The 14,336-nt window shown below is 43.0% G+C and overlaps 1 protein-coding gene across 1 annotated transcript in view; it reads right to left on the bottom strand.

The window, feature by feature from the left end:
* The window catches only part of zgc:92429 (uncharacterized protein LOC445063 homolog), a 46,653-nt gene that overhangs the window by 13,755 nt on the left and 18,562 nt on the right, over positions 1-14,336 (bottom strand). The window contains exons 3-8 of the mRNA XM_063060874.1: positions 12,345-12,394; positions 6,897-6,953; positions 5,051-5,214; positions 2,418-2,521; positions 1,775-1,836; positions 1,023-1,093 (exon numbers count right to left, since the gene is read on the bottom strand). Coding sequence (XP_062916944.1) covers positions 1,023-1,093; positions 1,775-1,836; positions 2,418-2,521; positions 5,051-5,214; positions 6,897-6,953; positions 12,345-12,394 — 508 coding nt within the window. The remainder of the gene's footprint in view (positions 1-1,022; positions 1,094-1,774; positions 1,837-2,417; positions 2,522-5,050; positions 5,215-6,896; positions 6,954-12,344; positions 12,395-14,336) is intronic.

The following is a 14,336-nucleotide window of genomic DNA, read 5'->3' as shown; positions in this document are numbered from 1 at the left end:
ATCTTCTTCCTCTTTCCTTGCAGTATTTTTCTTGTACCCTCATCAAAGATTTATCATGAGGACCCTTCCCTCAGTGACTCTCTGGTATTCTTTCACTCTCACATTTCTTTGAACCTCACCAATTTTCATTTCTTTTTTATTACTTTTCCAAGATATTACGTCCCGTTATGCCACAGCTGCCCCCCCAAAATAAGCGGCCACAGGTGCAACAGTGTATTTGAAGTGTTGAGTATTACAGATAAGCGCTGGAAAACCAGATCCCCTTTACCGAGCTATTTCCAAAACAAATATTGGCATTCTCTCTCGCTTTACCACATTGACTCTGACCAGCACTAAATTCCACAGGGCCAGTTATACACTTCAATTCTGATTTCTCCATGTTTTGTTCTTTGAGATTTCAAATCTTGATTGATTCATTCATTGACAGTCTCCCAAATATGCTACTTGGAGGAAAAGTAACTGTGGGGAAGACAACTGCCATTGGCTATTGCAATACATGGTGACAAACACTAACGTGCGGGGAGATCACAAACTCTATCTCCAGTTTCTGGCGAGTTTATCATATGTAATCTCAGCAACTAATCAACACCACGACCAAGTTTTGACATCCCTAGGGGAGAGAGAGATGAAAAGTTGCCGCAGTTCTCCAGTTCCGTTGAAAGGTGTATGTGTAGACAAAGGGAAGAGGAGGATCACACAGGGCTGTGATACTCTCGATAATTAAACTATATGATACAGAAGTCAATTCGGACATTAAATTTGACAGCTTTTGGACTTTCTTGCATTTGTCTTTAATGTTATAGAATGAACGTGTGCATTAGATTGATTGTGTCACGTTTTCCTTTTGTTTTGCAATATTTATGAGAAGTGAAAGAGGCTGTACCCCTGCTTGTACTCCCTCCTGCGTGGTCCTATCTGATGACTCTCATACTTTACAGATCCAGGAAAGCACACTCGAGAGGTTGCAGGACCGATAATTCCTGCAAATGGCTTAAACAGAACTGTAATGCTTAAAAACTCACCCTTCATGGAAGATGGGTATTCCAGGATGAAAGTGGCACAATTCCCGATCGCTCTCCAGCCCCTGAAATGCCTGTCAACAGAGAAAAGGTCGTTTCAAAATGGTAGAATTAGCTTGTCCCAGCTCACTCTAGCACGACCTAAGCTCTCAGAGCCCCAATAAATGGGGAAGTGAGCAGAAGGTTGTAGTGAGATATGAATCAATGGGTCCACTCCATGACATCCAGATACTTGAGGGAAGGGAGCACTGCTAGCCATTACTTTGGTAGTAAGAGATGAATAGAGGCCTAGGTTAAGATAGAGATAATGCCTGGTCACATGGAGATTAAGATCCTTAACTATCAGCATGTAACCATATCACTGGAGGAGAACAAAAGGAAAAGACGGGATAATTCATGAAAACAGGATTTAACTCCTTGGCATTTCCTGGAAAAGCACAAGGAACTGAGATTGCACAGAGAGCCCTGAACCAACACTAAAAGGGAGAGGCCCCGTATCTAGTATTCTGAAAACTGGGGGAAATTACCAATCTGACTGCCTGATCACTTTGTGATTTGGCAGGTAAGATATGGTGAAAGCTGTGAGTGATTGTAATTTATACTTTACAATTAAAAAACTGAACATAGCTAATTTTACCTTTCGTTGGTTATTAGTAAATGATCCTAATTTAACAGTGAAAATGTTATTCTGGGATTAAATTCCTTATCAAACGGGAGGAAAAGGTCTCAACTTGTAACAAAGGTTAGTGACTCACCGTCTTACAGCCAGCGTTTTTACAGAAGGTGCCCACTTTAACGCCGCTACTGATGTCATCCTCTGAAAAAGGCAGAACACATTTAGTTCAATGCTCTGTCAGCAAAACCTGGTTGCTAGTTATGCTAATGCCCTGCTCCTAGATACTTCTACCATTGGCTGATCTGATCTTTACACTCTGTAGAAATATTATAAAGTATTTATAAAATACTTGTAATTTTATAAATGGTCAACAGTGCAGTGTTTTTGTTTAACTTAGTTACATGTTGATTGAATAAAAATATTTATTATTCACCATCTTGTACTAAAAATATGAACAAAAGAACAGATGAATGAAGAAAGGCCTTTTAGGCTTCTGATTCTATTCCTTCCAATTAACACACAACTTAATCAACACCCAGAACCCATTTATTCTCCCAAAGGAACACCTTGATCCCAAAGAAAATCCAACAAAATATTAGAATATTCACCCAACTTCATACCATACTCATTGACTACTGACCCCCTGTGAACAACAAAGGCTGAAGAAAGAAAATGTATTTCATAACACTAACCCTATCCCTGGGTATGGAGAGGCAGTCTGCTTCTGGAAATTCAGATTCCATCGTTATATCTCCCCTCATCACTGGTTCTAAAGTACTTACTTTTCTTTGTGTCCGTTTTCTGATTTGATTCACTGAGCTTGTCCAATGACTCCTGCAGTGACTTGGAGACCCTCTGAGGTAGTTTTACCATTGGCTCATCGGAACTATTACAAGTAAGGAAGCAATTAATAGGAGTAACATCGGGTAAGGTGCTCAGATCTAGGAGTTTGACAAGTGAATATGGGGTATTCAAAGAGATGAATTTCAGTGGTGGGAAATAGAGCAACCTTTCCAAAATTAGCTTCAGGTCAGGTGTAGGACCAAAGGTTACAGAGACACCCTTACTCTACCTTCTAAGGTCAGTTGGAGTATTGGTGTGTCAGATGTTCTCAGTCTGTGAATAATTCCAAACCTGGGTAGTGCAGGGATTCAATACAGAGGAAAATTCGACTGCTCCATCAGACACAACCAGTTAGAGATAATACCATTTATACAAATTAACTACAGGAGAGGACACTATACTACCCCTACAACGTCTTAATTAATGTCAAACAGTGGTTCCCTTTTGCACTAATGGGAAATTTGGTCTTCTGAATAGGTGCATTGAATAAAGCTCAAAGTAAAACCAAAGCATGTGTAAGTTACCATATAGTACCCTGAGGTTCATTTTCTGCAGGCATTTACAGGACAAAAAGAAAAACGATAGAATTTTACAAAGAAACTATGCATAAACTGATATAGATTGACAAACAAACACTAATGTGCAAACAAAAACAATACTGAGAACATGAGTTGTAGAGAGTCGTTGAATGTGAGCCTGCAGATCGCAGAATCAGTTCAAAGTAGCGGTGACTGAAGTTATCCATGCTGGTTTAGTAGCCTGATGACTATGTGGCAATAAATTCCTGTACCTGGTGGTGTGGAACCAAAGGCCCCTGTACCTCCTACCTGATAGTAGTAGAATGAAGAGGGCATACAGGAGGGAGATTGAAATCTGGCTGAGCGGTACCATAACAGCCTCTTACTGAATGTCAGCAAGACCAAGGAGCTGATTATTGACTTCAGGAGAAGGAAAGCAGAGGTCCAGGAACCAGCCCTCAATGGGGGATCAGAGGTGGAGAGGGTCAGCAACTTTAAATTCCTCAGTGGTACTATTTCAGAGAACCTGTGCTGGGCCCTGCGTGTAAGTTCAATTAGGAAGCTTGCATAGAATTAGTATGACATCTAAAACTTTGACAAGCTTCCATAGATGTGTGGTGGAGAGTATATTGATTGGTTGCATCACAGCCTGGTGTGGAAACACCAATGGCCTTGAATGGAAAATCCAACAAAAAATAATGAATACAGCCCACTCTGTCATGGGTAAAGCCCTCTCTACTACTGAGCACATTGACATGTAACACTGTTACAGGACCCTGGATATGCTCTCTTCTCACTGCTGCCACCAGGAAGAAGGTACAGGAGCCTCAGGAACAGTGCTGTCCCTCAACTGTCAGGCTCTTGTACCAGAGGGGATAACTTCACTCAACTTAACTTGCCCCATCATTGAGATGGTCCCACAAACAATAGGCTCACTTTCAAGGACTATTCATCTCATGCTTTCAATATTTCTTGCTTATTTATTTATTTATTATTATTATTTCTTTCTTTTGTATTCACACAGTTTGTTGAATGCCCAAGTTGGGTGGTTTCATTGATTCTGATATAGTTATTATTCTATGGGTTTACTGAGTGTGCTCACAAGAAAATGAACCTCAGGGTTGTATACGGTGGCATATGTGTACTTTGATCACTTACTTTGATTACAAATCCAGTGCAAAATCAATAGCCAACATGAGTAATATACCCAAATATATTGGGAGGAGGCGAGAGGAGAAGATGGCAGCGCGATGCAGTGCGCGCAGCTCTCCCGTGAAATGATATCGTATCTGTTAAATAGGGACCGTGGACAATTCTGATTTGATGAAGACAGATGTGAGAAGCAGAGGAACATCTGGAGAAATTTCTGAAATGCCTGGTTTCACTGCTGTTGTTATTGTGCGATCGAGAATTTCTAGAGGGAAGGCCCCAAAATCCCCGGCTTTGCCTGCTGCTGGCGACCGAGGCTGAGGTCAAAGCATTCGGATAGAGATGCTGCTCGGTACTCGGTGTCGGAGAACTGATCGGAGCTCAAAGTTTTCAGATGACTCAGAGCCAGACTGTGGTTGGCCATGGCAGGGAGAGTTTTCTTCCTTCTCCCGTCTGCGTGAGATGTGGGACTTTCGAGAGACTTCGAACTTTTTTACTGTGCTATGGACTGTTCTTCATCAAGTTATGGTATTGTCGCACTGTTGTAACTATATGTTATAATTATGTGGTTTTGTTAGTTTTTCAGTCTTGGTCTGTCCTGTGTTTCTGTGATATCACACCGGAGGTATATTGTATCATTTCTTAATGCATGTATTACTAAATGACAATAAAAAAGGACTGCGTGTCCTCATAATCTAATCTAATAATCTAATCTAAATAGGGCTTGGCAATTAATTGCAATCTTTTGATTGAGGAGGCTGTGTCTGTGCCATTCAGCATATCGGTTTATTCATGGCTACTGTAGTTTCAACACAAGTCAAGCAAGTACTTGCGAACTGTGCTGGGTGCTGGTCATGTCTAAGCATCAAGCCGATGGTACTATGCAGACAGAGGACCCTTGTTACCTTGGTCTTTCTTTCTTCATCATCTCTGCTGATTTGGGACCCTTCATGATGTACTCAGTGGCAGTCCCTGACTGCAGGTTATCTGTTCCATCCTTGGTACATGTTACGTCCGGTTTCGGGGGCTCTGGCGGCTTCACGTTGGAGTGCTTACCTTTGGTGCACCCCTAAGGCACAATGTTACATTAAACAAGGCAAATCAGCATTTCACTTTATAATACTAAAACAATTCAAAGTAGACAATTTAATCAATGGAGAGCAATAAATACAGAAGCAAATAAGACTCCATGAAGGCAAAGGCAGGAATATTTATAGTTGGAAATTTTTTAAAAGAGTGGTATTTAATAATTTTTTGTATTTATCTTCACGGTAGTAAACACAACAAATGTAACAGAAATGGATGGTTACAAAGGGATTTGCATCTCAGTTTTAAATACCATTCCCTTTCCTTGTAATTATGTACCCTCATTCAAAACTTTTCTACCGGTAGAAACATTTTAACATCTACTGAGCTATTCCAGCAGATTGCTTTGATAATCTCTCATGTTTCCAGTCTATCTTGTTATGTCCTCGTACAATCTTATCTGCTTCAATAACATTCCTCCTCATTTTTATAAATTCCAAAGGAGAAAGGTGTAACCCTTTCGCTGGTTTTGACAGGACAACCTTCTCATCCCAAGAATTCGCCTAGCGGATCTCTTCTTGAATGCTAGTATATCCTTTCATAAAGAAGGGATTCAAAAAAGTTCACAATGACCTTACCACTGTAACAATAATTCTCAAACGTTAAATTCCAACCCCCAAGCAATAAGAGCAAACAAGCCAACAAGCCACCTGACACGTTCATTGCTTATTTCACCTGCATGCTACCTTGTTGTTTTCCATGCATAAGAACACTTAGTTTCCTCTGTGCATGGAGCACAAAAGTTGACCAAAATGACCTCGCACTTTCCTTTTAATCAACTCCATTTTTGACCAGGCACTCAACCTATCAAAATCCTGTTGTAGAGTCCTTAGAAAATGTTTGTATAAATGTAATATGATTAAAATTCAGTGAAGGGAAAGCTGTGTTTTGTAAGTCTTACAGAGGTTATAACCAGCATGATAAGTAAAGGGAAACAGTGGATGTAGGATATCTCCCGGTGGCTACCCATTTCAATTCAACTTCCCATACGGACATGTCTGTCCATGGCCCTCTGATCGGGGTAGCCTCCAATCTGATTGCAGGATCATTGATTTCTCCAACTTCTAGTAATTTCTCCCACATCATTTCTTTTCTCTTTCTCCATTCACTATTCTGGTTCCCCCTCTCGTCTCTTCTCTTCATCTCACCTGCCCGTCACCTCCCTCTGGATCCCCTCTTCCTTCCCTTTCTTCCACGGTCCACTCTCCTCTTCTATTAGATTCCTTCTTCTTCAGCCTTTTACCTTCCACCTATCTTCTTTTTTTCTATCCCACCTCTTCTCCCACTGGTCCACCTTCTCCCTCAACTGGTTTCACCTATCACCTACAAGTTTCTACTCCTTTCTCTTCCCCCCACCTTCTTATCCTGGCTTCTGCCTCCTTCCTGATGAAGAGTCTTGGCCCGAAGTGCTGACTGTTATTCCCTCCACAGATGTCGCCTGACTTGCAGAGTTCCTCCAGCGTTCTGTGTGTGACACGGCAGGATTTACTAGATTTTCACATTGGCAGGCTATAACAAATGGGTTACTAGCAAAATCAGTACCCTGCTGGACACATGACCCATTGCATAGAGTCCACACGCTTGGTGAGGAAGGAAAAGTAGCTAATGTTTAACTCAGACTTCAACTGAGTTTGTATTTTTATGAGAACAGCAAGGTCTACCTACCGGGATTGCCAGAAATTCTGAAAAGTCAGTTGTCTTCTTTTTGCAGCACGACCATCCCTAGTGAAACATGAAAAGATAATCATTCTCCCTTTCTGTTCCCACCTGCCCACTCTGACGAGTAATACTTCTGCAGGTCTGATGACCAACTTGTTTCCCAACTTTTTCAGTTCAGTCAAAGAGGCTTCAATCTGAAACATCTGATTTTCCACAGCTGTTGTCCGACCTGCTGAGTGTTTCCAGCATTTTCTATTTTTATTTATTATAGCTCCCAGTAATTCCACAAGGAATGGATTCCTGCATTTTCCTATGTTGGGAAAGGAAATGCTGGAGGCCATGTATTCTTGCCCAATAAATATGTAGGTAATGAAGATAATAGCTAAAGACTCTCTCTGGCTTTTTACCAGCTTTCCTCTTTTACAGAAGAAAGTAAGTTATACTTATATCACAGTTTCACCAACTTACTTTCTGTCAGTTACATACTTCATTAAAATATTCATGATTGTGTTGCAAAGAAAGCAGATTAATTACATTATATAGGGTCCTATAAAGAGCAATGAGGCTACAACTTGTTCAGTAATTTTAAGCACTAGGAAGCTATCCTGTTCTTTGACAAGTCGAGCAGGCAGAAGTGTTTTCAATGAACTGATCTTAAAGGCGAGTGTAAATACCTAATGCCAGAGTGGTATGATATTAAGATTATTGCCTCATTAATCATAGAACATAGAATAGTACAGCACAGTACAGGCCCTTCAGCCCACAATGTTGTGCTGACCCTTAAACTCTGCCTCCCATATAACCCCCCCCCACCTTAAATTCCTCCATATACCTGTCTAGTCGTCTCTTAAATTTCACTAGTGTATCTGTCTCCACCACTGACTCAGGCAGTGCATTCCACGCACCAACCACTCTCTGAGTAAAAAACCTTCCTCTAATATCCCCCTTGAACTTCCCACCCCTTACCTTAAAGCCATGTCCTCTTGTATTGAGCAGTGGTGTCCTGGGGAAGAGGCGCTGGCTGTCCACTCTATCTATTCCTCTTAGTATCTTGTACACCTCTAACATGTCTCCTCTCATCCTCCTTCTCTCCAAAGAGTAAAGCCCTAGTAAAGCCTTAATCTCTGATCATAATGCATACTCTCTAAATCAGGCAGAATCCTGGTAAATCTCCTCTGTACCCTTTCCAATGCTTCCACATCCTTCCTATAGTGAGGTGACCAGAACTGGACACAGTACTCTAAGTGTGGCCTAACCAGAGTTTTATAGAGCGGCATCATTACCTTGCGACTCTTAAACTCTATCCCTTGACTTATGAAAGCTAACACCCCATAAGCTTTCTCAACTACCCTATCTACCTATGAGGCAACTTTCAGGGATCTGTGGACATGTACCCCCAGATCCCTCTGCTCCTCCACACTACCAAGTATCCTGCCATTTACTTTGTACTCTGCCTTGGAGTTTGTCCTCCCAAAGTGTACCATCTCACACTTCTCCGGGTTGAACTCCATCTGCCACTTCTCAGCCCACTTCTGCGTCCTATCAATGTCTCTCTACAATCTTCGACAATCCTCTACACTATCTACAACACCATCAACCTTTGTGTTGTCTGCAAACTTGCCAACCCACCCTTCTACCTCCACATCCAGGTCGTTAATAAAAATCACAAAAAGTAGAGGTCCCAGAACAGATCCTGTGGGACACCACTAGTCACAATCCTCCAATCTGAATGTACTCCCTCCACCACGACCCTCTGCTTTCTGCAGGCGAGCCAATTCTGAATCCACCTGGCCAAACTTCCCTGGATCAGATGTCTTCTGAGGTGAACCTCTTGCCGTGGACCTGCTGAGTACATGCCCCATTACAAAAATCCTCACACTTTCCAATACGAAGATCAGAAATAGCTGACCTTGAGGTTGGACAGCATAATTTCCAGCTCTCCAAACAACAAGATACCAAAGATTCAAAATCCCAATGCTTGGACCTTAATATTAAATGATTCTAGCAGATCATCAGAATTCTGGTTAGGCAGTTCACTTCTCAGTGGTTGACTGTGATTAGCCTGTCGCTTGCGGTTATTGAAGCACTTTACACTTTCAATTCCTGCCACTGTCTGTAAGGAGTTTGTATGCTCCCCTCGTGTCTGTGTGGGTTTCCTCCGGGTGCTCTGGTTTCTTCCCACAGTCCATAGACGTATGGGCAGCCTTGTCTCCCACTGGCTTAGGAGAGGAGGTGGAAAATGCCAAAGAGAAGATTAATTGTACAACTGTAATATATTCACAAATTCAGAGATGTATGTATTGCTTTAAATAAACTGTGGTGCCAGTCACAAACAGAAGCTAACCCCGATTGCATTATCCTTACTCAGTTCTTGAGGAGCACTCTTCAATCTCACTCTTGGGTTAGCTAAACAGCCAAGTTTATGGCCACTGTTAGAGTTCATTTCCTACATCATTCATTGGCTTGAATTAACCCCTTTCAACCCAGGGCTGTAGTAATGACGTACGAGTGCAGTAGCTGAGCTTTCTAACTGCAGACCTGAGGCACTCAAGGGCTTGCAGAGAGTGACAGATCAGAGGATGAGTGTCACAATGGCGGGGGCATTGGGAGCAAGGGTGGACCCAAATGCAAGACACATCTTGTGAGGTTAATTAAATTTAGTTTTTTGTTCAAAACCAGGAGAGCAAGGCAGGAGTAGGAATAGCAGACTGAGGACTACGACTAGGCTGGGACCAAAGGTCTGGACTAGGACTCTACATCGGCTCCCAGAACTAGAGGAGACATGAAGAGGCTAGGGTATGGACTCCGAGCCCGAGACTGGGCAAGGACCCAGTACCTGGGTCTTGCCTCGGGCTCGGACCCCAGAACCAGGCATGGACATGACATGGGCTAGGGAGAGGAGGAACATGGAAAACAGAGCCTCGGTCTCGGGAAAGCAGGTACATGGAACCATGGACACATACACAGAACACAGAGTCGGGACCCCTCCTTGGGTACAGGACATAGGGCCGGGACTCACACACAGAACAGAGAGCTGGGACCCCTCCTTGGGTACAGGACATAGGGCCGGGACTCATGACCCCCCCCCCCGGCGGGGCAACAGCAAGACGGCCTGACTTGCCCCACGGAGGCGAGGACCAGACAAGACAAAACATGACCCCCCGCGGAGCAACAGCAAGACAGCCTGACTTACCCCATGGAGGCGAGGACAGGACAAGACAAGACCAACATGAAAGAACACCAGACAGTACCTATCTAGCTCCAGCAATAGAACTAGACCGAAGTGCAGGCGAGGGCTGCAGACGAGGGCTGGAGGCGAGAGGGGCAGAGAAGGGATTCAGATAGGGGGGTAGGACAGGAATCACAGACTGCCAGGGCCAGGACTTGACTGGGTACTCGGATGCCGCCAGGGCCAGGACTCGACTTGGTACTTGGATGCCACCGGAGCCAGGATGTGGATGTGGTACTCAGATGCCGCCAGAGCCAGGACGCGGATGTGGTACTTGGACGCCGCCGGAGCCAGGACGTGGTGCTTGGAGCCTCCGGGTAGTGCCGAGCTCTCGACTCGGCCCGGGAACAGTAGACAGCGGCTCTTGATTCTCTATGGCGGGTTAACTGACGGACCCACCTTGATAAGGAAACTTTGCAGGCTCGTTTCGGCGAGGTAACTGGACAGGGTTGCTCCGGTGAGGAAGGGCAAATTACCGGCACTCGCTTCGGCAGAGACTAGGCTTGCTCCGGCCAGATGACATCGGCACACCGTACCTTTGATGACTTTGCAGACGCTCCCGCGCCGAACGGCCGAAAGCTGGAGACTATAAACTACCGGTTCAGCCGAGCGTTAATTGCCTCTAATCGCCAAAGCCGAGGGACAGGGGAAAACAGGGAATCAGCGGTCCGGATCGTAACATAAACAAGGTAAATTTAAAGGGACCCCGATCCGGACCATGACAGTGAGAGCTCTCAGTCCCACACTGATACTGGGAATGTGGCATGGCACAAGCTGGTGTGGAAGGAAAACCATTGGCAGGAAAACTTCCTTTGGCTGCTATTGACTTAAATGAAGTTAAATAACAGGAAGGGATTGCAATGGGTAGTTAAACCTGAAGCAGCCATTTACACCCGTGATTAAAGATCTATTTCCAAACTTTGGAGTGCAAGTAAAGAAATGTAAGCCAGTAAATTCTGTGGAGACAAAATCAACCATATTTCATAGGCTAACCCTAGTGCTAAGTTCAAATCAGGAAGAAAGTGTCTGAAGAGTCCTGAAGAAGGGTCTTGGCCCAAAATGTCAACTATTTATTCATTTCCATAGGCGCTGCCTGACGTGCTGAGCTCCTCCAGCATTTTGTGTGTGTTGCTGAAGAGTTTCATGTTGACAGATCATGCATACATTACACAAAACTAAAAAGAACTGAATAAAAGTCTGCCTGGGTAGTCGCCTTATAGGTCAGTGGTACTCAACCTTGCAGACCCTGTAAGTTCATGACAGCAGCTTGCCACATGATCTCAGCAAGCTGGGAAGAATAAAAACTCACTTCCTTCTCCAATGACTTGTACAAGGAAATGACAAGCTATAATCTAATTCAACTGTACATGTGAAAATACACACATTTGAGCAAATGAATAAGAAGCAAAAATAAGCCACAGCCCCTTATGCCTTCCCCACCATTTAATTAGCATGCAACTCATCTGATTGTAGCTCACTTCTGCATTCCTTCCCATGTCCTTTCACACCTTACTATCAAGAATTTATCTACCTTTACATTAAAATAAATACTCAGGAGGCATTTTGAACATGTTATTCAGCTGAAATAATGTGAAATCTGCCCAGTCTGTTCCTTTTAGATTTTAGAATTTAGAATATATTTCAATCTTATCTTACATCCATCCCACAACGTGCAGGAGTAAAAATCTTTGTGTTAGGACTCTGTCGCAATATACAGCCATGTGAATTTGAAAGTCTAATGGCTTGTAGAAAGAAGCAGTCCTGTAGCCTGTTGGTCCTGGCTTTAATGCTGTGGTACCGTTTGGCAGACAGAAGCAGCTGAAACAGTTTATGGTTGGGGTGACGGGTGTCCTCGATAATCTCCCAGCCTGCTTTTCGCACCTGTTGCTATAAACGTCCTCAATGGAGTAATCATACTGTACTGGGAATTCCAAAGACCAAGGGACGTGAGAGCTGGTTGATCCTGGACATGGAGTGAAGGCAGATACTGCTCACACTTGTCCCTCTGTTGCGATGCAGCTATGCCACATCCTGGCCATCACTCGATTACCACGGGGTTTCGATTACAAAAACACAAGGCTATATATGTGTAAGATATGGGTCTACTCTAAAGGGTGTTTCTTTAAACATGTATGGTGAAGCTGGACCCAGAGGTCATAGCCATTTCAAGCTTAGGGCAATATTTTTTAATTGTATCTAGAAATAGTCTGTACTTTTGAACCTACCTTGAGTGCATCATGAAATATGGGAACCCCAGGATGGTAACAACAAGCATCTGTTGGAGAAAAATTAATATTTTTTTTTAAAAAAGGTGAACAAGGGGAAGCAATTCCAAATAGCTCGAGGTCTCTTCACAGACTTTATTGAAAGGACTCTTTCAGTCACTCTTAATCACCAAGGAACTGCACAAGGAGGAGGTGGAGGAGGAAATAAACTGTAGTCCTCTTTATCCTATTGTTCCTAACCCAGCATAAAATTGAGATACAATCGACAATTCAACTCTATCTGAAACACCTGAAATTGCCCTTTCTTCAGACAATCTCCACATTCTTACCAAAATTGACGTGGTTTGCAATGGCCTTCAAACAGATTTCGTAATTGAAACATTTATGTGCTGAGAAAGCAAGATGTTGCATTACAGCATTATGCAGACTGGAATGTCAACTCTGGGTACACCATTGTGCTTTCCTCTGAATGGGAGTCCTCTGAGGTAAAGAGGTGAGATATTTAACAATGCAGAAATGTACAAAGTAATATATTTTAGAGGGAAAACCACGAGTGAGAGAAGTCAGCTGAAAAGAAAGCACGGGAACGATTTTATTCACACTGGAAAAAACGGTTTAACTACGTAACACCTCATAGGCCCGATTTTATTCTCACAAGTCAATGAATATGTTGTAAAAAAATCACTCCCTACTCTGTACATAGTTTTCTTCTTTCGATTGTTCTTTCTTTCCTCTTCTTTCTATAAGTGTATACCTCAGATAAATATTATGTGGAGATTTGTGACAAATATGATTATATGATATATATGTACAGTATCTGAAATACATCCTATGGAAATGTTTGTTTGTTGATGAAACTCAATAAAAAATAAATTACAAAAAAAGAAGAAAAGAAGGCATTGTATAGTGTGGATGAAGAGAAAATGCAAGAGGATTTGTAGTCATAATAAGGCCAACAGCTTCTTATAAACAGGGCAAAGAATGCAGCAGTAAAGCAAAAACAAATTTTTACAAGGCACTAATTGGAAGAAATATCAGAGAACATGCTAGGAATAAGAAAATGAAGTCAGATAACCATAGTTCTACAGTGGTAAGGAAAGACATTTAATAAATATGTTTACAATAATGAAAGATTGTGATAAGGCAAGTAGGAAACACACACAAAATGCTGCTGGTCAGGTAATGTCTGCAGAGAGGAATACACTATTGACGACTCATGCAGAGACTGAAATTAGTGCTGCTTCCTGCACCCGTGCTGATCTCTACATCGACATCTGCATTAGCGCTGCTTTGTGCTGCTCAGTTTGTCCATTTCATCAACTTTGCTTCCAACTTCCACCCTGCTCTCAAATTTACTTGGTCCACCTCTGACAGCTCTTTCCTCTTTCTCGATCTCTCTGTCTCCACCTCTGGAGATAGACTATCTACTGATATCTTGTATAAGCCTACTGAATCTCACAGCTATCTTGTCCATTCATCTGTCCAGTCTACCACTTGTAAAAATGCTATTGTCTTCTCTTAGTTCCTCTGTCTCCACTGCATCTGACTTTCCTTTCCAGAACATCTGAAATGTCCCCCTTCTTCAAAGAGCAGGGCTTCCTTTCCAGTACCTCTGACACTGTCTTCACTATTTCCTGTATCTCTGTCAACACCCCATCTTCCTGTCGCCATAACAAGGATAGAGTACCCCCTGTTCTACCCACCACCCCATGAGCCTCTGTATCCATTTTCCATAACTTCCGCCATCTACAATGGGATCATACCTCTCCCCCTCCCACCTTCCACTCTCCGCAGGATCACTCTCCACTTTCCACAGGAACACGCTCTACATGACTCCCTTGTCCACTCGTCCTCCCCACTGATCTCCCTCCTTAAATTTACCCCTGCAAGTGGGACAACCTGTCCCTACACATCCTCTCTCACTACCATCCAGGGCTGTGAACAGTCCTTGCAGCTGAGGCAACACTTTGCCTGTGAGTTTGTCTGAGTCAT

The sequence above is a fragment of the Mobula hypostoma genome, chromosome 10, assembly GCF_963921235.1.
Source record: "Mobula hypostoma chromosome 10, sMobHyp1.1, whole genome shotgun sequence".
NCBI classification, from domain to species: domain Eukaryota; kingdom Metazoa; phylum Chordata; class Chondrichthyes; order Myliobatiformes; family Myliobatidae; genus Mobula; species Mobula hypostoma.
The sequence above is the reverse complement of the archived record's forward strand: the minus strand, read 5'-3'. Positions and strand labels throughout refer to the sequence as shown.